This window comes from Falco naumanni, chromosome 8 (genome assembly GCF_017639655.2).
Source record: "Falco naumanni isolate bFalNau1 chromosome 8, bFalNau1.pat, whole genome shotgun sequence".
NCBI lineage: Eukaryota > Metazoa > Chordata > Aves > Falconiformes > Falconidae > Falco > Falco naumanni.
Genome location: NC_054061.1, coordinates 27,660,970 through 27,685,129, shown reverse-complemented (window position 1 = coordinate 27,685,129; position 24,160 = coordinate 27,660,970). Strand labels below are relative to the sequence as shown.

General features: G+C 36.6%; 1 protein-coding gene across 1 annotated transcript in view; it reads right to left on the bottom strand.

The window, feature by feature from the left end:
* The window catches only part of LRP1B (LDL receptor related protein 1B), a 380,905-nt gene that overhangs the window by 337,874 nt on the left and 18,871 nt on the right, over nucleotides 1-24,160 (bottom strand). The window contains exon 4 of the mRNA XM_040604928.1: nucleotides 10,919-11,081. Within this exon, the coding sequence (XP_040460862.1) occupies nucleotides 10,919-11,081 (163 nt within the window). The remainder of the gene's footprint in view (nucleotides 1-10,918; nucleotides 11,082-24,160) is intronic.

Genomic DNA, 24,160 nt, shown 5'->3' with positions numbered 1-24,160 from the left:
AACAAGTGCTCCCCCACTTTCAGCTATTTTGCTATAAATTTCAGTATGGTAAAGCAACACTTGATTCTCCTTTCACCGTGCATTGACATAGTTGTGTAATTCTATAAATAACTTTAGGCAAGTTTTTTAACAGCTACCTAACTGTCAAAACAGGAGAAAAAGAAATTTTGTCAGTAACTCCAATTGTCTTTAATGAAAAGCTCCTAATCACCCACAATGTCCACAACCTCTACCGAACGCAGCAATTGGCCTTCTCAGCCACGCCAGGAGGGAGCTGCTCACACTGCTTTAGGGATGCAAAATTAAATGTGAATTTTAAATTTATAATTCAATTGCACTCTCTGTAAAATCAAGACAATTCTTAAAAGGAAAGGAAAGTGGACAGGAATTTTTGCAGATATTTCATGTACATCTTTTATTTTGGTATCAGAATAATTTTAACAATTTTAACAAATTTTAAAAGTTTTCAGTTCCATTTGAAGTAAATCCTTCAACCTCTAAAATAAAATAAAAAAAATATTATTTTTTCACAATTTTCCCTTAAAATCCCTCAAGAGAAAAACCAAAACGAATCATTATTTTGGTAATGTTTCAGCTGTACTTTTTAAATAGCCACAGTGAAATGTTCGTAAATGCATTTATTCACATGTATTTGTCTACTATTCCATTCCTTGACATTAAAAGCTTATAGACATACCCAGCCTCCCCTACTGAGGAAGTGTAACACAAGGCTAGAATATCCCTGACACACAGACATAGTCCTAAGTGTCCCTAATGAGAGATTACAACTTTTACATGAGTCATATGCTAATGTCTCCTCATCCTTGGAAATTTTTCCTGTATCTATCAAAGTCTCTGCTAATTAATTTTTTATTTTTATTTTTTTAATGTCCTGTCTTTAACTAGGAGAATAATAAACCACCTCTTCTATTTAACCAGTTATTTATAGAAAAGTAATGGATGTTTTCAACGTTTTTTTTTTCCTAGATTAGATTACCATGGCTCTTGGAAAATACTTTTTTGTTTTGTTTTGTTTTGTTTTTTCCCCATCTTTTATTTCTTACTATTACCTCCAGATTTCCTGCAGCTTTTCTGTATCTTCCACCAAAAGGGTCAAATTGTAGCTGAACTTTAGCAAGGCATGTTCATGCTGCTTAGCACAGCAACAAGGGCACGGACAGGCTAGAAACCCCAGGAAAACAAAATTTGGAATAAAAATATGAAAAACTAACTTCACATATAACCAGGCCTGTCAGAACAGAAGTTTCAATTAGGAGGATATCATCGTACAGCTGATGAATTAACTAAAAGGGTTTCATCATTTTTGCAAATGCGGGTGGTTCCGGTTAATTCAGAACAAGAGTAATGGCCGTGGTTTTATACTTAAAACCCTGCATTTACACAGGTGGGCATTTATCATGGCAAAGCAGGAAATGAATGGCCTGACAATAGCTTATTAAACCTGTGGTTACACAATTTTGTATTGCTACGATAGGAAGAGTGATGTAAGACCACAAGAAATGTGTGGTCATTACTAGCAAAAAAGATTTGGGAAATTTTATAACATCATAATACAATGTGTGTTAAGAACTTGTTACTATTTAAATTTTGTTCATTTTATATAAGAAAAAAAATGCCTCTGTCAATACACACACATACCCTTTTGTCCATGGTAATGCAAGTACATCTTCGAAAAAGACAGGTCCTTAACAGTTATTTTGCAAGATATTTTTCTGTGCTTCCACTCATGCACTGCTCTAATTCATATTAGAACCTCTTCCCGATATAAATGACCTTACAAAAGATGGTTAGATAATAAGACAATCAAGTAATAAATAAAAAAATAAAAGGAGAATTCAAATGGACATGAACATAAAGTATATGCATTATAGAGCCTTAAACTCCCATTTATATGCTCATTCAGAAACAAAGTGGCCTCAGTTCTCTCTAGCTTAATTGCTTTCAACTTGCAGAAGATCATGGATAGGGTGATTTAGATCATGTAGCTTTTGCCTGGACATTTCAGTTATTAAAAAATAATAATAAAAAAAGTACTTCAAGACTTCTATGCTAGGCAGAATAAATGCCCATTTTCTATCTCCTTCACAAATAACAAGTTCTAATTCGCAGATTCACGGTAATTTCAGTAAAAAATGAGTGTTTCGATCAGAGGCTTAATTAGCTAAGGACTGAAGGACAGGGATCTGAGAAGAAGCATAAGAGTAACTACATTAATTACACAGAGACAGTTTTAAACAAAAGTGAAAGGACATGTGTTGCATCAGCTGTGAATTGCCCCAAGCAATCAAACTCATGGAGTTTAATTAGTGTTGCTGTTCATGTGTTCAGGCTGGTTTGTTGAAACGGCCGAAATGGTTAGGAACCCCAAGCACCAGGGACACCCCCTCAAAAGGCAGGTTTGGGTCACAGAGATGCTGTAGTCAGATGTCAGTTGACTTTTTCAGGTGGTTCAGAAGAACCTGAGCTGAGACAGAGAGAGTTTTGATGCTGCATTTAAGGTTCTCTGGACCAACTACCTGAAAGGCAACCTTTGATAAGCAAAAAAAAAAAAAAAAAAACAACCAAGTTTTACTGCTTATAAGCTATTTCATTTTTTGCAATATTTTTACCAACTATGCCTGTTTTGTGATTACATCAGTGGTCTGTATTCCGCCTGATTTTTTTTCAATAAATATTGACACTACTCAAATATTGGTTACTACTGGTAGCAATAGAACTATGAAATCCGTTACCAGGCAGATGCTGTATAAGTAATAAGGTTACGTCAGTTCATGTTGCAACGGATGTTTCATCAGTATTACAGCAGTTACCTTCTTATTCTCCAGAAAGCCATACCGATTATATAGACCATACCATCGCCCAGAACACCAGTAAGCTATTCCAGTAACACCATCAGTGTTCACTTTGCCAACTCAGTCATTCAGAGTTTTATGATCACTGGAAAAATATATCCGTTATCACTCACATATTAGGACCTCTTTGTACTGTGATTACAGTGTGGTTTGGGTACTGAGGACAGTACATCTTCAAGTACATGCAAAAGATTGGCTATTAATTGTAGACATCAGTTATTCATTTCAGTAATATTTGATTAATAAAAAGGTATGCACAATAGCAAATGCACTCACACAAGTATTTGAAAATATGCACGTACCAAACCTGTTCAAGTTTGTTTGATTTTTATTGTCTTGATTATAGTAGCGAGTTTATTAGTTAAATCTGATGTTGTTAATGAGTTCCTTTGTACTGCAGTTATGTAACGGGCTTGATGTTTTGATTCCTTCAGTTTTGTCCATGACTGTTAAAACTTTTCAAGAGTATTAGCTGACTAAGACAGACTTGTATTTTTCTGTGTTCATAAATTCAATGTATTTGGTTTTAGTTCATTGAAAAAAACCCCATTATTTTTTGTTTGCACATGCATGCAAACTCTATCATGTTATTTTGGGAAAGACAGCAGATGAAGTGATCCCTTTAGTTCCTTTTTGTTATTAAGAGCAGCAGCAAGGTCTGTACTGCTGCACAAGAAACAGCTTCAAAAGAGATTAATCCCAGGGGGAAATGTTAAGGTGGCAGAGTTTTATGGCTCAGTTTAGTTAGCAACAATCAAAATTTAAAGATAGAACAGCACAGAACTGGAAGCAGTTTTCTAAAAACCGACCAATAAAATTCCTCTTCCTAGATGTTTATCAAGTATTTGAGTTCAACAGGAGACAACAAAGGTAAACACAATTTTAAAAAGACTGATTTTGGCCAGATTAATTATCTTTTCTCCTCTCCATTGGTTTGGCTCCATTATTATACCATTTCCAACTGTCCACAGCCTGAAAGAGATCGTGGAGGGGGAGGCTGAATAACAAAATCTGAATTCTTAATGAAAAAAATTATATTATGATTAGTAATTACAAATTTCTGGTGTTGCCTTTTTTTTTTTTTTTCCATTCTTCTTTTCTATTTTGAAGGAGATTATTTTTCAGGTCACCTTTTACACTCTGTAAAAGTTAGTGTGTCTTATATGTATCTTACAGCTCTTTGAAACTGCTTTGTGACAAGAAAAGGAACCCAGCTCTTCTAATAATGGCATGTTATTAAAATACTAATGACTTTGCTGTTTAAAAGTGAGCTTTAATGATTGTAACACTGCTCTTTGATCAGCAGAAAATGGTGGCTAATCTGAGAGGGGGGAAAAAAAAGTTTTAAGACTCAGAGATCTCTCCCATGACTTGTGGCAGCTATAAAACTCAGAGACAAGGGAGTAAAAAGAGAATAAAAAAGGCAGCAGACAGTAAGTGTAGAAGTTTTATTTTTATCCTGAAAGACTCCCCTGTCTAAATAGCGATGAAACAAATAAAGAAATATATATACTGGTTTGACCTCTCCTGCTTTTTGGAGTTCTACTCTCTTCCTCCCCTGTAAGAAACTTGATCTTCTCATTGATAACAAATCCCTTGACTTTCTCTCCCTTTTCCTTGTTCGAGAAATCACTCAAAATCCAATTGCCATTTATTGCACTGTCAGGGCATTCTGCTAGGTCAGGCTGACGATTTTTTCTTTCTCTCTGCCTACCAGAGCAACCCCTGGGGCATCATGCCGCCTCCAGCCACTAAGAACAGCAGCAAAGAAAAAGGCCATGCCCCTCCGCAGCCTGGACATGGGACCCCCTTCACCAGCCAGGCTATACAGGAGAAATGAAGCAAATAAAATAATTTCTAAAGTTGTTTTTTTTTTTTTTTAAAAAAAAAAGGGGGGGGGGGGGGGGGGGGAGGTAATAAAAATTTTCAAAAAGTAGGAATTTAATATAAAGGCACTTGTAATGCTCTCACTAAGGTTCAAAAGCTCAAGTGCACAGCCCAGCCTGTGGCCACACGCCACAGTGGCAGCAGTGGCACCCAGCACCCCAGCACTCAGGTGCCAGCTCCCTTCCTCGCTGCTCTCCTTGCCCCTGAAGGCAGGGGCAGCTGCCAGAAAGCCGAAATGCCTCCTGGTGCAGCCCAGCACCCTGCTCTGCTCTGCAAGCGTTCTGTTCCCCAGCCACTGACCTGATGTCACGCTTAAGGTAAATGTAAACTCTGTTCATCATGTCTAAAGGATAGCGCATTTAGGATTATGTTTTATTTTAAAGATATTGGTGAAGAAAGAAGAAAAATATAATTACTGTCAGTAAAGTTGATCGGGAAAGGTCTCTCTCCAGCTCCTCAGCAGCCACCTGGCTCTTTTCTGGCTATTGCCAGTGTCACAACGCAGGATTTCTGGGCTGGCCTCAGGCTCTGTCCAGTCAGATGCTCCATCGAAGGCTTTACCCATGCAAAAGTTTCTCTCAACTTTTTTCAAAGATCCCACCAAGCAGGATAGCTCTTACTGGCTTACAAAACTTCCCACGCTGCCAAAAAGGTTGAATTCTCAGCCCAAAACTCATTCTATTTGTGTCTCCACAGAGGAAAAGGAAAAAAACCAACCCAAACACAAAAACCACGAAAAGGAAAAAAAATATCTCTTTGACTTCTTAAGGGTTTTTTTCCACTTTCTGTGATGGCTTTTCCATACTCCAGGCACTATCTCCTGTGCTCAGCTCTCTAGCAAGGAGAAGTTTAGATTCAGTGACGTGTAAAACCTTTCCTATTCCCTTGGCTTTTTATTGTGAACTGCTCAGTGGACCTTACATTATATTTTGATTTGTCCAATAAACACAAACATCGCAGGAGAATAAACATACACAGCTTGAGTAAGAATATACGCAACAGCAGCTAATCACTCTGGATGATAACAAGGTTTACATCACCAACCTCCAACTTCTTCCTCTTAAGCCTACTAGAATTACTTCAGACATAGAATAAATTTGCAAGCAAAAATAAAAACTTTAAAAGGCAAAAACTATTGTTTCTTGTGATATTTCTAGATCTTCTCTCAAACACAGTATTTTACAGATGCTGCTCGCTGTCCTTATACAAGAGGCTGCATTGCAAAATGTCGTCTTACCCTTTGCTTTCTCCTACTTTCTGAATTTTTAGACTAAGGCAAACTTCCCTACTGTTTCAAAAATATCATCATGTATTTTTAATGATTAGTATTATTTTCATACTGTGGCTTTGATTTCAGCCACAGAAAAAAAACCCCTGTGCTTAGAATCCTTAGAATCAAAGAGGAAGGTGATGAAATAGTATTTTAATATTTTTTCCTCAGAACAAAATTCTGAGAGGATTCATCCCTCGTTTCCCTTGCTCACCTTTCTGGATCAGAAAGGTATCAACTGATTATATTGCAGACTTTAAATGCAACAGAATAAGGTTTTTTTGCTGTTGTGCAGTTTTGGTTTTTTTTTTTCCAGCTTACTAACATTACCAAGAAATGGTACATAACACCATAACACATTAATAGATGTTGTTCTTCTAACGTCATCATATCACAATCTCTTCCTCTATGCGTTCAGAAATATGTGAAATAAATAAGCAGAGCTTGTGGCTTTCTTATTTCTACAATACAGCAGAAAGAAAAGCCGATTAAAAGATTTATTCAAATATTTACACAAGACGCATTGTTGCAGTATTTAAAGCGTGAGCTTGCTCCTTTTACAAATCTCTTTAGCAGAAAGTCTTTTCTCCACCGTGTTAATAATATAACTTTTAAATGGTAGTTACAAGTTTCAATGAGTTCAGCCATTAATTAGGCATCCTCTCCAATTCCCTCTCTCTTCCTGTTCCCCCCCTCAGCCCCAGCACACCTTGCCTTTGTAGTGACCCGTGTTGGAGCCATCCAGCCCACCTCCTCACCCCCAGTACCTCTCGACACTGCTCCCCACATCCTCCCACGTGCCAGCTGTGCTCTGCACATCCCCTTTGCACTCTCACCCTATGTACCCTTTCCCTACACATCTCCTTATGTTTGGAACTGTTTTGAAAGTGGGTGCCACATCAATACCCTCTGCATTTCAAATGCTTTTCAAAAAAATTATCTTTTTCCAAAAGCCTGTGAAATATAATAGAAAATTAAGATTGCCATCCCAAACAGCATCAGTCATCATTACAAGTTGCACACTCCTGGAACCAGGAGTAGTCCTGAGGCAACAGCTCTATCTGCTCTTCCTGCCATTCCCTGCTTCCTGGCATTCCCGAAGAAACCAGAAAATGTGTCTGAAGAGAAATTAAGACACTCTGATATTCAAATAACTTCACGTATGGTAGACGTCTAAGCAGTGTGATCAGGACTGAACATTCCAAGTGCTCCTGTTGGGAGGGCACTGCAGGATGTCCCTGCTCCAGTGGAGCAGTGGAAGGCAACAATCTACTTTGAACACTGAAGGTAATTAAGTATACATATTTACAGTATAACTATGTAGATCTAGAAAGTTAGCAGCGCATTCTACAATATTAATTCCTAATGTTCCTGAATGCATCCAAACGTTAGATAAGTTAAACAACATGCATTTTATGCTCCCTATTAAAAACAATGGGATGCAGAGACATAAAAAAAAATAAATGCTTTGCCTATAGACATCTAGCTGGTTTGTGGCAGAGCTGGGAGAGAACCTCAATCTGATCTAGCTTCTTGGGAGTTGTAAATGTATTACCTTCCCTATCATATAGGTATGGTGATCAAAGTCTCATGAATATGCACGCTGATTGCCAAACTATCTGGAATCCTTTAAAAAGTAATTCCCCACGAGTATAGCAGACCTACACCGAAGACCTTAGCTAGGAATAAAATCATTCTAAGTCAGCTTATATTTGTTTCATGTGACAATCATCAGCGCCATCATCAATTTTACAGTAATGTCAAGGACTAGTAAAAGTAATAGCCTCTGTTTCTCGATCGCTAAAGAAAAGAAATCCCATATTAAAATGTATCAAAACTATGGACTGCAAATATAGGGAGTCAGACAAGTTCCTTCAAAGGCATTTTATAGATAATATATTATTGCAAACCAATTTACTCTCCCTCTCTGTTTCTGACTTCCACTTTAATTCCTACTAGCTGCCTTCTAACTTTTTTTTCAGTCCATGTTCCCCTGACAAGTCTGGACTCGGCAGCACTCGCACTGATCAGTGGAGACGCAGCCATTACTTGGGCGATGGCTGTGCTGCTCAGAAGTGGAAAGTAGTTGACAGGAGAAATGAGTATTAGTGCTGCAAAACCTCTAGCTGGTAAAATACCAGGTTGTGGTGGTGTGGTTTGGGTTTTCTTTTTGGTTTTTTTTGGGGGTTGTGGGTTTTTTTGGGGGGCGGGGGTGGAAGTTTTTAGGTAGGCATCCATTAGACATAGCTTGGAATAACCAAAACCTGAAACAGTTAAGATTGATGTAAGTGCTGAAATCCTAAAAGAAACATGCCTACATTAGTAACATAACCAACTTGTTCATTCACCAGCTTTTTGAGTAGAAGAATCTTTCTTCTCTCAACTTAAAGTCAGGTTCAGAAGAATAACAAAAGTTCCTTCTTTCATTTTATGATACGAAATAAGCTTAGTAGCTCAAGCTGCGTTGTAAGCTCATAGAAGAATACATAAAAACATCACTACTAAATATCTAACAAAGTTTGCAGGCACAGGAGTGTAAAATTGGTCACACTCGAAATATATTCCTGAGTGCAGTGAGAAGATCTGTTCAGAATTAAGAAATCTTCCATGGGTGCTTTAGTTCTTTTAATGATAAATGCAGAACTTCTGGTTCATGAAACAACTAAATGCATTACAGCATAGGTGAGAACGTGCAAGAAGAGCAGCGCTTGACCCTGTCCTACTACACAGTTTATCTACAGGAGTTTGTAACAGACATAAAGGCTTGTGATCAAGCTCCGAGTTCCTTAGTATAGGAAATGGTCTTCCCTGTGCATGTGTGCCTTCTGCTTGCAGAAGAATGGTTGGGCCAATTAACATGCCACGGCAGCAATCCATGTTACAGAGCATACCTTACAATGTATTTACATTTAATACCTTAATATGTAAATCTTACAGAGAGAAAACCTCCCAGAACAGCCTGGGCTTCATATTTAAATTAAAAAAAAAAAAAACAAAAAAAACAAAAAAAAAACTAAATGTAATTTATAAACACATGTTTAGAGTGTATAAACATAACTGCTTTAAGAAGCTATTGCACTCACACTTGGATGCAGCTCACTCATAAAGTGCTCAACCAGCAACATTTTTTTTAGGATGGATGTTTCTATGATTCTTTAAATAAAATAAACCCAGCAAGTTACCTAGACAGCAATAACATGATAATAATTCAACACAGAAATATGTCTCACTATTATCAGCATGAGAAGTAAAAAGAAAGCAAAAAAAGGGAATAAAGCATTGTTAAGTAGCCAGAATGATTACCTGTTTGCATGTACCAAAACCAAGCCACAAACAAAAAGAATATATTAAGCTGGGGCTTATCAGTATAAAAGCATATTAGATACCCAATTAACAAAACAGTGTATGTCAGATAATTAATAACACTGCCAATAACAACAGTAAAGAAATAACACCTGAAATGCAAAACCTCTTCAGAGAAAAATACCCACCCAATGTTTCCATCATGAAATAAATGGGTATTGCTGTATAAAGAAACGCACGGTGAAATATTATAATCATTTCTGGTCTTTGCTAAGGCAAAGAGCTGAATGAAAAGGGTTTGTGGCTAGCAGATAACAAACGAAGGAACAACAGTCTGTCTTTTGCCATTCCACCCCTCCTCACAGAACCAAAGGGCTGGACACAGTTCTTACATCCCTGACAGATAAAATTAGCTAATGACAAGCTTTGGATTCACCTAGTAAATCCAGCAAAGAATATACAAGTAAACTTATAGAAAAAAGGCTGCTGCTGGCAAATTTGAAAGCTTCAAGTTCTTTCAGATCAGAACTTGCAGAAAATCAATTTATATATGAATTTTTATTTTTCTTTTATAACAACTCCACAGTCAGATGAAGTCAAGCTCACCATCTGCTACATATAGAAATACAGCTATATTCAAGAATTACATTATAAAACTTCTTTGTAAAGTTTATAAGCAAGCTGTTCTTGTCAGAATTAAAGTAATTGTGCTAACGCATCTTAATAATCAATCAGGCTTTAAATAAAGAGTGACAAAAGTCCACATATGGATGACAAGCTGTTCTACAGTAAATATTTTTGTATTTATTGAGAAGGGGTTTATGGCAGTTTAGGACATATTCCACCAGGCATTTCAGTCTAAACTACTTACAGACTAATAAAAACAAGATGACAACCCTGTTCTAAAATCCTCACCAAAACTTAGTTTTGAAAATAGCTTTATCCTAATCCTATTCCTATTTAGTTATGCTCTTAATTCATCATACAATTAAAAACTTTTCCCAGCTGGTGGCCATTCCAGAATGCAAGGCTTTTAGTAACCTGTATTTTTTAAGAAAGTCTTTATTACCAAGTGATGCTGAATGTTTCCATCGAAGAGAAAATGCAAATACAATGTAATTTTACCATAGTAGCTGATCCTCTAAAGCAGAGTAAATTCTCTTTTCATGTTAATATTCCACTTTTTCATGTATTTACATTTGTTAAAGCTATTTGTAATATTTCTGCAGCTGACAGGGTAGAGTATAAAAAGTCTCAAAAGTTCCTTTTCCACATACTCAATTTAGAAACACAATTTACAGTAAAACAGGAGCAAAAGAAAATCTCATGTCCAGTAGGTATAACATTGTTTTTCATTTTCTGTTCCATTTTGAGAAGTTACAAGGCACATATTGCAATTAATAGTGTTAACTACTTGCTACAAGTTCATTACATGTTACTGTTTCATTATAGCAACTATTCAAGTAGCTCAATACAGCACCAAAAGAAGTTTTTAAAACACCTGAATGAAATAGATATACTGTATGCAGTCACATACAAACATGCATCTTCTAAAATAAATTCTAATGCAGATAAGTAATCTTACCCTGATGTTGGATCAACAGCTATGGCCTTAGGGTTGTTAAGATCCAGCTCAATGAGGGTAACGCACACTGATCCGTTCTGGTTGCAAGCAAAGATCCTGTCACTGACGTGATCCACAAAGTAAAAATTTCCAGTGATCCAGTCAATTGCTATTTGGTGTACATCTGACAAAAAAAAAAAAAAAAAAAAAAAAAAAAAAAAAACAACAACAACAACAAAAAAAAAAAAAAAAAAAAACACACAAACAAACAAAAAAAATCTCAGAAGTGCAGTTGTAATGCAAGTAACAAAACTGCTAGCTGCTTCACCAGACAGGTGCTCTACTCAGTTAAACAGCTTCATCTGCTTTTACAGGCATTACATAGTATATAATAAGGAACCCAATTCTCAACACAGAAATATTGGTTGCAGAGATAATTTTCATTTTAACTTCAAAAATCTGATTGCAACTTCAAGGGCATGAAAGATACACTTCTTGTTAACTGAAATATTTTAAAGCTTGTCATTGCAAAGTTTTTTATGGTATATTCAGAATGAACGTCGCTGAATGATGTTGCGTTATGAAAAGGGTCCAAAATGCTGGTGGCAGCAGATTGCAGAGGAAAGGCAGCATCTGAAACCACTCAAGTTCTGAAGGTCATGTCCTAGGATGTCTGTTACAGCACAGGGATGCTACACTGATAAAGCTTATAGGAGTTTATTAATTATGTTTAAAGGGGACTAAACCCAGGTAATGAATACTTCACGGAAATTCAAAGAAACTGTGGGTAGATATGCATGTCCAAAACCACTGAGTGGAACAGCAGATGTGTGTACAAGGATCTGTTTTCATTTAAATAACTTTTTTTTGTTGTTCTGGGAAACCTTGATGAAGCCAGATTTCTGATTCAACTGCCACAATAAGGAGCATTAAGTTAAATGTCTGTGTAATACTTATGGAGAGACATTCCTTGACAGCAATGCTGAGAATTTTCTTTCTTGGGAGGCAAGGATTGCTCCACAAATATCTAACATAACTGTTTTAAAACAAGTAGTTCTTTTTTCTTGTGGGATCCTGGAACTACTTTTTGTTAATGTCTTCTGAATCCTGCATTTTTCTTCTAAGTCAACCTACCTGTCCATACATAATCTTACTGTTAGTGTAAGCAAAAGTATAATGAAGCTCAAAGAAGATAAATTTATCAAATTCAATTAACTAGGATTTCTTTACTTTTTATTCTTGTTTACAGCACTATACTGATAAAACCCTGTAAGACAGAACTAGTTATTCTTAAATTAAGAATAAATAAATTACTATAACAATGTTTCCTGTCCAATGTTTTAAATTTTAAATAATAGCGAGTTTATATTTTCACATATATATTCATTATAATGCAGTGATTTCAAAATACTTCTAACATAAGTCTCAATTCTTTCATGATGAGAGAAGCCAGATGTGATAAAATACCAATTAACACCGTAGTTGTGTTTTGGGGTTGGTTTTTTTTTTTGGTTACTGTCAGTTTTCTATATTTCTATCATCCTTCTGAAGTTGAATATTTAGAAATTTTTTTGAACACTCCAAGAAACTGTTGCTACCATCACATACATGATGCACTGGAGAATACAAAGTGAACTTGTTTCAGGGAAAAAAAAATTAAATTGTCAATATCTGAGGGCTTAGGAATCATGCATTTGCTAAGTACTTAAAGAGACATTGAGACTCATGCATTGCCCTTCAAAGTCCAAGTAACATAAACAAGATTTTCTCAAGAAAATATCAAGAAGAGCTACCAGCTGTATTCCATCTCAGCCATCCCATTACGCAGTTCAGTGCTGTCTCTCCTATCTCAGGTTTCTCCCCTTCCGCTATTCATTTTCCTTTTAATTCAAAGCAAGTATTATGCCTCTTCCCCTCTGAAAGCTCCTACTACAAAGATATGCTAAGCCAGAATAAAAAGATGCTCCATTTAGTCCAGTATCCAGCCCCCAGAGGAGGCCAATGTTCAAATCCACCGTGAGATGTACATGAGCACTAATATATTTTAGACAATAGGAAGGAAAAGTTTTTCCCTGTCCAAATAAAATACCGGACATGTGTTTCAAAAGGTCAGCAAAAAACTGTGTCCCTCTGGAAATCAGTAACAGGTAAAAGTATTTTCAATATGTTTGCTTTCTGTTTCCAGAAGTTGGATTAATGGAATTAAAGGCTTATGGCTCACTGATTCAGTGAGAGTTTTGGAAATTGAAGATAGGCTTCCATGTAACAGAAGCATTTCTGAAAGTACTATTTGTAAAGGATGAAAAGTTACAAAAAGGGAATCAATTGTAAATATTTGTAGAAATAAAATTAGTAATTAAATTCCTGCCATGAGAGCTCTGGAAGATCGCTATGCATTGGGAAGTGCATGGAAAGGAACAGATTAAGTATCAGCCCGCTGGAGGAGGGTACACTTTTCTTCTTAACAGGTAGGAAAAATAACTGTTTACATAAATCTGACATATACCTGAAAGGCATGTCGTACACAGATTATTAGATCTGTTACGGTAACAGTACTCACATTTATACAATGTTGGCTCTATTCTTTCCTTTGTTATTCATTAACATATCACAGGAAATGGCACTAAACAGGTTTCCAATATGGAAAACAAGGATAATTAATTGAAGGTCATATTAGGGATAACCATTTTCATCAAATGGTTAAAGCTGAGGTTGCTCAGCAATCCAGGAAAGTGAGACATCCAGAAGCAACTTCACACCACAACCTTTGTGTCAAAGACTTCAAAAAGCATTGGTAGCTCTTAACACCTATTTTCTTGATTTCCCTTCCCCAGCAGGTTGTCTTTGAGAGGGGCATGGAGGTACCAGCAGCACAGACCATTTGGGAGACTTACGCTCATTACAGCTGCAGTTCTTGAAAAGCTCTGCATTACAAAGCATGCTATGCTTAAAGACTTCATCATAAGTTTCCTGAAAAAGTGGCTCATTAATTCACATTTTTCTTCTGAAGTCTGCTCCCTTATTAACCTTGGAGGTCAATGCACAGTGGCATCTGCATTTTAAAGTTACAAATATGCTGCATATTGTAGATACCACTGATGGATCTGGTTTGGGTTTTGTCTTCATTGTACCGTGCACTCTGTGGCGAATTGCACACATCCAATTTCTCACAAGAGAAGGAGTTTGTAAAGAATTGTCCACGTACAGTCCTCCATAAAATTATACTCTACATGAAAAATCCATGTAGCGAGCAGATAACAGTTTTTATGAATCAAACTTTTAATCTTTAAGGTTTTGCTAGCAGCTACGCAATATGCTGCTTTGAATCGCTCTCCTGTTATCACACAAGTAAAATTCACTGTATACCACAGAGATAAGGTTTTGGTTGCACTGGGGACTTTTAAAATATTTATAACCTCTTGTACTCAAGAAGTTACTAATTCATTTAATGCCTATTTCTGCACTCATATATTAAAACCCAGTATGTACAGATGTCTAGTTCACTCACATCTTTAAATTAATTAATCTTTTATTCTTTCATTCACACAGTTTCAGCAGTCTCTGAAAAGAAACATCTCCTCCTGAAAACATACATATTTATTCTGAGCAAACTTGTATATACCTTTGAGGGTTTTCCCTATATTAAGAACAGTCTCCTTGGAGCATTTCTGCCAAATGTGATCATCCTTCCTTTATTACTTTCTAAAAACTATGATTTCCTCTTAAGAACTTCATAAAGAATGGTTAAGACATCATATAGTCTAAATTTTACTCTAGTTAACGACATTATCTAGACCATGGGTACTAGCAAAAGCGTGTCTAGAAGTATACTTTTTCTATTTTTCTTAACACACAAACATTATTATATCTTTAGAGAAAATAGTAATTTTATATGAGGGTGGCTAAATCCTCAAAGGGTACTGGAAATGTATGTTTTATGGCCAAAATACAGTTTGTGAAAATCTTAGCCACGTTGAATGATTCTCTTCTTTCACTTATATTTCAAACATATACCTTGTACTGTATGCTTTACTACATGTATTTCAATTCCAAATCAAGACTTGCACAACAGTTCAGTTAACAGAACAGAGGGAAAAGCAGTGCCATATTCTTGTACTTGAGCTACTGTTACAACCAAAGATTCAGCAATTTTTTTTCCAGCTTTTGAAGAAAGACTGGAAAAGGAAAAATTAGTAAGTTTTCTCCATTGATGCACTTCAGTAAAAGCATCCTGTGTTTTTAATGTGAGAAACGATCTAATCACACTGCTTTGAGGAACTCATAGGAGTTGGAGTTGGGAGTCTTTTTTAGAAAGTACTCACTGAACTGGGTGGATGAAATATAATAAGAATAAAAAATGCTCATTGCACCTTCAGTATGTTTCTGGTCAATAACAGAAGAGAGAGACAAACTGTATTTTAAGGGAAGGAAGTTAGCTTCTGTGCCTTATACACTTAAAATCTTTATTGCTCTGCAAATGACTGCAATAAGGAGTGCCTAAAGGAACTTGGAAATCTACTCAAGACTCCAGGTTTAACATTAACGACAGTTACTATGGGAAGTTACCACTATGATTTGTTCTTTCTCTTTGGGCATGGTTTTGTACATTTATGCATTCATGTATGTAGGTATGTATAAATTCATTATGGATTTCTTGCTGGCATTTAAAAAAAAATAACGCATATATAGAAAAGTGCTTAAAAATAACCTTTATATTTGTCACTTTTTTTTTTCCCAAAAGTTGATCTTAAAGGAAGAAATGTTTTGATTTACCCAAAAAGCTTAAAAAAAATAAATAAAAATTGAAAGGAACTAAATTTTCTTCCATAACCCACATACATCTCTTCTGGATGAATGTAACATCCAAACTTCCATACGGGTATTTCATGCTGTGTTCTGGGTTTGCTTGATGGAGATGCGAGAAGGGGAAGTGGTTTAAAAAGCGGCGGTTCTATCTTCAGCAAAAGAGCAAGGGTGAGCAGTTCCCTGACTCCCTGTTAGTGCAAGCTCAAGCCACAGCTGGGAGAGGGAAGTGTCTGATACCTTTACTGCACCAACGCATCAAGTGCTTATTTTTCGGAAATCTTTCCACTTTGCATAGAACAGCTCGATGTTGTCACAGGTAGCCAGGTCTGCTTAGAGTCACTGGTTTAATTTATTCTTTTATACAAGCACGGTGGTTTTGAGGATTGTGCAACACTTGTTGGGATGGCTGGCCATATGCTAGGGGAATAAATGTGTTGGAGAAGCAAGAGAGGATGGTTGTAATAAAACTTTCAGGAGCTTAGCATTTCTGTTAATGAGCATCCTAACACACGGAAGATGTCAGCACAGTCCCCAACGGTAGTGCAATATTGGAGTGCAAGGGTGGTGCTGCTCAAGTGCCTCGTGCCAGAAAGAGTCACCTTCTGGTCCCCCTTCCCCCAAAGGCCGGGACAACAGATCTGCAGATCTCCCAGGCATGTTCACACCCGCTTACTCTACAACCTGTTAATGTCAGTAACTGTTTGCCTCCAGGGCTCGCTTTCATAAACCAGCCCGGAGAAACAAAGAGTTTGTTTCCCTGTATTTTGACTAATGAAGATTCTCCTGCTTCCCACTGAGCCAAAAGAGGTGAGACAGAAACGAAGGTAAAAAAAAAAAAAAAGAAAAAAAGAAAAAAAGAAGAAGAAGAAGAAAAAAGATTAATCTGGAAGCCAAAATCATGAAAAACAAGATAACATTAAAAAAAAGTAAAATGGGACAACATGTTTTGAGACATTTTGCCATTTCCTTTTTTAGTTCTCAGGGTCTATTTTTTCCCACATATATGCATTATACTAACCGCTATACATCCACAACTAGAAAGGTGCTTCAATTTTTTTAACTGAAACTTGATATTTTAGCAGGTGAGGCTTTATGAACTGTGCAGAGTAGCAAAATAATAGAAGTGCCAGGCATGGCTTGACTTGCTTAGTTTCATTTACTATCCATTAGGGAAGAAAAAAAAAAAAAAATAAAAAAAAAAGATGGATTTATAAAGGAACAAACAAATTTTATTCTAAAGAACAGTAGCAAGCAAGTTGCAGATTGGCTTTTTTTTTTTTTCCCACCTGAGTAAAAAGACAAGTTTTGAATAACAAGCAAAACAGTAGCAAGACTTTCTTTTTCTAAAATAGCCAGTAATGGTGCGACCAGGTAAACAGTAGTTAAAATATACATAAATGACAGGCGGTGAAATCTTGCAGCAGCACTGGCTTTGCTGTGCCTCCCTTCTGAGAGTCACGTTCCTAATTAGCAGCCCAGACTACCTCCTACTGACACTGTGGCTTGGGAAAGTTAGACTGGCATAGACTTTCTGTGCCCCTTATACTGACAGCACTTTGCCATAATTATATCTGCAATGTCATTTACAAAATATGACTTTTATTAAAAATGTCACCATTTAATAACTTAGGCACACCGGTGTCTAAACTTTTAACAGCCATGTCCTTAGTGATTATAACATATGTTAAAAAATGAAAAATCAAATGAAAAATATCCATCTATTTTTTTCAAATGACTCATCCTCAAATATCTAATTCCTTTGAAATAAATCAGCCTTCTCATATAGTATTTGTAAAGAGTACAATGCAAAACCTTAAAGATACTGAATTTAAATAAGCAGTTTAAAGCACCCAGACTTCAAGTTTCTCAAAAGAAAAGAAAGCCTTTCCTTGTTTGCTGACTAATGTAATTTAAAGTTTAATAAATTGGGTTAATGTAGAAAATACAGTTGGTATTATTCCAACCCTACAGGATATTAGAAGATATTGCTTAAAGAAAAAAAAAAACTATAAATGTGAACATTTAGACAACAACAGTTTCCCCAAGCTGAACAGTTTTCAAAAATATGAACCTAATATATATATTATGAATACTTAATGAAAGCATCGTGATCACTCACGAAGACACCTAGTCTCTCTCAGAGACGTAGTCATATCCACTCACTCAGGCATCCAGCTTCCAACTACACAGAGAACACATTTAGGCACTTATTCCATATGGGCATTTCTCTTTTCTTTGACTGATGTGGCTGACTTACCAAGAAAAGATCCAACGCCTGCAACTTTGCATAATTTAGGAGTTTTTTAAAATTAGCAGTTCCATACCTTTCAAAGGCCTCCATGAAGACTGTGAGACAGCCTGGCCTACAAAATCCCTTCTAGTCCTCACACCTATGAGTTAGTGTCAGGGCAGTGGTGACAAGATATGGCCACAGAAGCCAGCCAGCTTGGGGGCACCTGAAGCAGTACAGCTGTGTCCGTTTGCCGCTCAGCTCAAAACAGAAACAGCCTGGCTGGTGGCCCTGTCCTACCCACACCTTGCCCCGCTACAGCCCTCTTCTACACTTCAGTTTTTACACCACCTAGATGTTTTAAGGTTTTTGATGGGTTAATTCCTTAGGCTGCTACGAGACACGTTACTACGGATGGAAGCTGGGTAACAGAGTGTTAATGACAAACATGCTATATAGTATGTTGGCTGAGCTTGAACGTCGAGCAGGTACTGGAAGAGAAATTCAGGTTTAATGATAAGCTTCTTCCTCCCACTGGGAACCCTGGGATCTACAGAAAAATAGCAATTAAAAAAAAAATATCACATCTTGCTCTTCTAGCAAATCCCTCTGTTTGCAGAGCTTTCAGAGGAAATGTGATGATGGTGGACCCCGGGTATGCTGGGGTGGCTTTGCTAGGAATTTTAAAGCAGGGTAGCAAAGCCTGGTCCTAAATTCTTTAGCGTATTTCTTCTTTTACTCATGTTACAGAAGAGTTCTACCACAGAATGCATCAAGTTTCTGGAATGCATAAAATGAGTGAAATTTTCTATTACTGGGTCTTGAGTCACTGAGCTGGCTGTGATGCCAACAGATTAAACGAGTAAGGAAAAAGTGAAAAAAACGAAATAAGGGCTTTATGAATGGCCCTATCTTTTAATCCTGAGTGTTAAGATTTTTATAAGGAACAATTTTTCTGACATCAATCTCACGTCAGAATAGTTGAAGACCATAACGTTTCTAATTTCTGCATTACTGAGTTTCAAACACATTGCCCAGTGATTGTAAACTTGTAATGGGGTCCCAGTAGCCTGCATACACGCTGAACAATAAAGACAGATTTATAGAGGTACATAGCTATAACAGTGTCTTTTTTAAAAAAAAAAAAAAAACAACAAAACAACTGCACATTCAAAAGCTTCTTATAAATCTGCTGAGACTGTAAATCAAACCCAGTTATTTACTTCAAAGCAGTTAAGTCATCCACTGTTAAAATTAAAGCATAATTCAGCCACAATAGGCATCCCATCAAGCATGTGGACTAAGAACTGCTGCAGGGAAAACGACGTGGCTGCATTAGGCTCCAACACTTGCCTTGTTGAACCGACTTCCATCAAAGGCAAAAGTGTACAACCTTCCACCTTCCTCAGACTGCCTGCTGCACGGATTATGAACTTCATAAACCATTGTCACACAAAACATAAAGGTCACTTAAACATTTTCACATAAAGACGCTAAGCAGTAGAGTATTACAATTTTAAAGATATGTCAATAAAATCTGGACTTACTTTAGCAATACAAAATATTTAAGGGAAAAGACTGCCGGAGAAAGTTTGAACAGTTTAATAGCAGTGGTAGACGATGGTGCTTTAAGGATCACTTTTGGAGGGATAATGTAGATGTAAATAAATTTCATCAGCTCTTAAAGAAAGGGTTCGGAACAAAGGAAACTTGCATTGTGAATTTTTAGTAGAAGGTAACATTCATCAGACAACAGATCCAGTTCACAGGATCTGGAGTACGCTGTACATTTCCTGCAGGTAAAACAGACGTTCTAGCTTTGTAGGATAATTTCATTTTGAGGCAACTGCAGTTGCCATTAGCAATATAAGGTCTAGACAATATGAATATGCAGTACATGATGTTACCTCCTGCTATAAATTAATCTGTTTGTTTTCCCCAAAGGGCACTATTACATTTAATTTTAATCAGAAGGTAAAACTGACCATAGATTATTTAATGCTGATATATAGACATATTCACATTGTGCACAAAAGTCTTTATCTTCACCTCAAACATATTAGAAGAAGACATTATGCTTTCAAAAATTTTTTTGCTAAAATAAATTTTATTACAGACCTTGTTTATATTATAATTAAAATCTGCATACAGAATAAAATTTAAATCCTGCTTGAGAATTATGACTTAAAGAAAGGTAGGAATTTTTAAAATATCTACAATTATAAAAAATATAATTTGCATCTTAGCAAATACTGAAACAAACCCACATCATGTACCTTAATAGATGAGATAGCCTCTTTTTTGAGTGAATAAGGAAAGAAAAAAATAAATTGTTTCTTATATCAAAGGGTGTTAAGATGTTTTCCTCCTCCTTTTCTCTCCCTCTAACAGAAGAATCAGTCACCATCTGATGCCATCAGCATGCTTGTACTTGTGCAAAATACTCAAAACCACCATGCAGCACCCACTGATTTCACCTGCTTCATATTATAGTTTGAGCAAAACAAACAAGATGCCTGTGAACACTGACTGCCCACCAACTATAACAAATGCATTCTCATGCAATCATCACCTCATCCTCCCTTTATTCGTATTTGTCCTTGTCTTCATCCATTTACTACATCTTTTCAATATCAAAATAGTAACCTTTGAGGACAATGATTAACCGTGATTTGACCAACAAATCAGACAACTTCCCTAAAGAATTGCTATTATTTATAAATATTTATAAATAAATAAAGACCTAAAATAATGGGATTGTTGATGTAATAAAAAAAAAGAAAAGTTTTTTCTTTTTCCTTGCTAATTTATCTCCAGTAATGTTTTTCTTTTTCCTTGCTAATTTATCTCCAGTAATGCAAGGAAAAAACCAAACCAAAACAAAATGTGCGTTTAGCATTATGAATTAACTATTTTCCTATCTGTTTTTACCAGACATCAGGCCACTGGTTTTTTTTCTTTTTTTTTGTTTATTTGTATCATCATCACTATATGTAGAGGGATGAAGCTGGGTTAATTAGCATTGATAATACACTGCTGTGGGCTGGCTTCAGGGGCGGCGGGTTGGCTGATGTAGATCAGGTGCAGCTGGGGCTGGTTCTGGTAAGGGGTTGGGCAGCCAAGGAAGAGAGAGAGCAGCTGAGGAAGAAGCAGCAAGAGAAGAGAGAGTGGACCCTGGATGAGGGGAGATGAGGAGAAGGCAGCAGAGGGACTGGCACGAAGAGTGTGTTGGTATGAGATGGTAAAAGACCTTGTTGCAGCTTGATAGTTTGGAGAGTGCTGTGACAACTGTAGTGCTGGGATCCCACTATTGGTTTACCTGAGTGTTACCTTAAAATGGAATACTACATAAATTCCATTTAAAAGTCTCTTAAACCGCTGAAGTAGCTGTTGTTTCCAGTAATATGACTCAAACTCAAGGTTCTTATATTTACAGAACTTGAACTTTGCTTTCAGAAAGCTTTGAGCCCTTTTCAAAACTACCCACTTTAGAGAGATATGAGGCCATAATCCCACTTCTTCTCAACCACGGAAGCCTTGTGTACTTTGTGCTAACTACTTTTACCTTGTGCATCCCCTATCATTTTAGCATTTCAATTTTTAAACCTCACAGCATCCCTATGCCACATGGAAATACTGTTATCCTCATTTTACATTTAGAGGGGAAAAGACAAGATTACTTGCTAAATGTCATGCTGTAAGTCTTGGGGAAAACAGTGGTCTCCTGACTACCAGCACATTGCCTTTCTTCCTAAAGCTCTCCTCCTTTCATGTAAACGGTGAAAACAATTTGTCCCAACACTTGCAATGAAACACAGAGGAGAGACGAGTATGCATTGTGTACCTCCTCTGGATCCCCTCTGTAAGGCATGCTCTTGTCTTCTTTTAGTAGTATTTTTGGCCTACCCTAATGTTAAATCCCTTCTGCAATGAAGGCAGCAAGACACATGTTGCTAATGCTCTCTGTGTTTAAGGGCGAGCAGGAGCACAGCACTGGGCGCTGGCCAGGCTCTGCCTTCACCTTGCCCGGCATCCTTCCAGCCAGCAGCTGGCTCTGCCTTGCACCAGGCTCTCCAGATAATTTGACAGCAGTGTATTTTAAATTATTTTCACAACAGCTATCTTGAAATAGTTTTTTGCTTCATCTACTTCATAAAAGAATAATTGTCTGTCCCAATATATGTTTGCCAAAGGAAAAACTCCAAAAACTCATACCGTAACCAATTATGTTGGAAGACACAGAACATGGATTACAGCACATTCACTGACTGTTGTAAAATACATGTTTTCCCACTAATTCATCTAACTTGAGCTGCCTTTTCCCAATGGGTTCATTTCTGATGCTGATACAGTGGCTATGAGTATTTACTTGAACAGACTCAATGACTAACCAATATATCCTCCAAAGAGTTATAAAATGAAAATAGATGTTTTCACTATATGCATAACTACAAGAGAAAGAGCACCGAACTTTTAAAATACATTATATTTATCTCCTTATGTAGAAATATAAAATACTCCCTCATATTAAAAAATGGCATTATATACTTTAGTAAAATAGCAACAAATGACATGTAAGCTAGTCTAACCATGCCAAATGAGGGAGAGTTGCTGGAACTGCCATTTGTGGCAGGTATCCTCACACACTCCTCAATCAGCTCATTATTTTTGCTTATATAGTGTGACAGAGATTTTACACAATTACACATGCAAAGACTACCCAAACTTTATCAGCAGCCTCAGAACTGTCATTGTGAATGCCTAAGTGAACATATCAAACTGCAGCTGTTTTGTGACATGTTGATAAAACACAGGGCTTCAGCTTTGCGCAAACATACCAACCCCTCCACAGATTCTGTTCTCTTCCCATTTCATTACTTTACAATGATTAAACTGCTTCTTTCCAGGACTAAGAAATTGATACAGATTAATCCTGACTTTAGCAAAAGTGTTTACTCCACTTAAAAGATTTTTTACATGTAATTTTTAATTTTCAGAAAATTTGCTTCACTAAAACTCCCATTAAAAAATATAAAGCAAAACCAAGATTTTATTTTCTCCAACCTAACTGACAAACAGTGGGAGGGACAGGATCTGTTCTTCCATTTTATTTCATAATGCTGACATGGTTTTCAGCATTTCAAATTCTACTCCAAAGCTAAAAGTCAAAGGAAAGTTGTAAATCAAATATACTTCATTCTAAGTAGCAATCCACAACGTACATTTTGTGGATTGAGAAGATAAAAATATTTCTATGAACTGGAGATAACAGGTTTTAAGCTAGTCATTGCTTCTGTTGTGCAAAGAAGTTAAAAACACAAAAAAGCCAACCATACATTAAACCCCCAGATTAGATGGTGGTTTTAATTTGTCATGTCCACCACAGTGTAAATAATAATCACAGTTTTAACAACTTTTGCAAACATGCAATTCTTCTTTATGTAAGAGCTCCTGATAAAGTGCTAAGTAAAGAGCAAACTCTTTATTTTACTCTACCACATACAAACTCTTTGGTTTGTCTCCATCATAAACTATAGTATAGCACAGAAATACCCAGGCTACAGAGAGCACAGAAAACAGACCAGCCAAGAGCCTGAAGCGATACAGCTTCAGTGACAAAGCAGTGTCAAAGATGCTGCAACTGGGTTTTTATATTATCTGATATGTAACTTCTGATTTCAGATTTACTGGGATTAATGCAATTTCTTATTCACTTATGAAAAGTAAGATCTTTATTAACTCTTTTCCCTGTATGAAAGCATCACATCAAAGTATGAGTTTCAAAGCACAGTCAGTAGAGGCCACCAGCTAGATCACAACTCACAATCATTGTTTTTATACTAATACTCATTTCATTGCATAAGATATGTAGGCAGATTTTTATTTTTTTCTTCCTGCTCCTTCCCAAAACATACAGCAGGAAGGTATTTTTGGTATTACTATGCATCTGATATAGAAGGGCAAAGTCATGGTACATGTGATGAAGCCCCTGCAAATACTACCAGGGGTTGTGCCAGCTCCCTGTCGGTCACCTCCCTAATCATCTGGAGACGGAGCTCAGTATGCAGCAGGTACGGCACAGAGCATTCATAGAACTTCTCCAGATTTTAGCTGAAAACATACTGTTTCCCTATGTTTTTAGCTACTGGATAAATCTATCTGGGATGGATTTTGGTCTGTAATTGCTCAACTGATTAATTTTTGCTATCAAAATATGGTACCAGTTA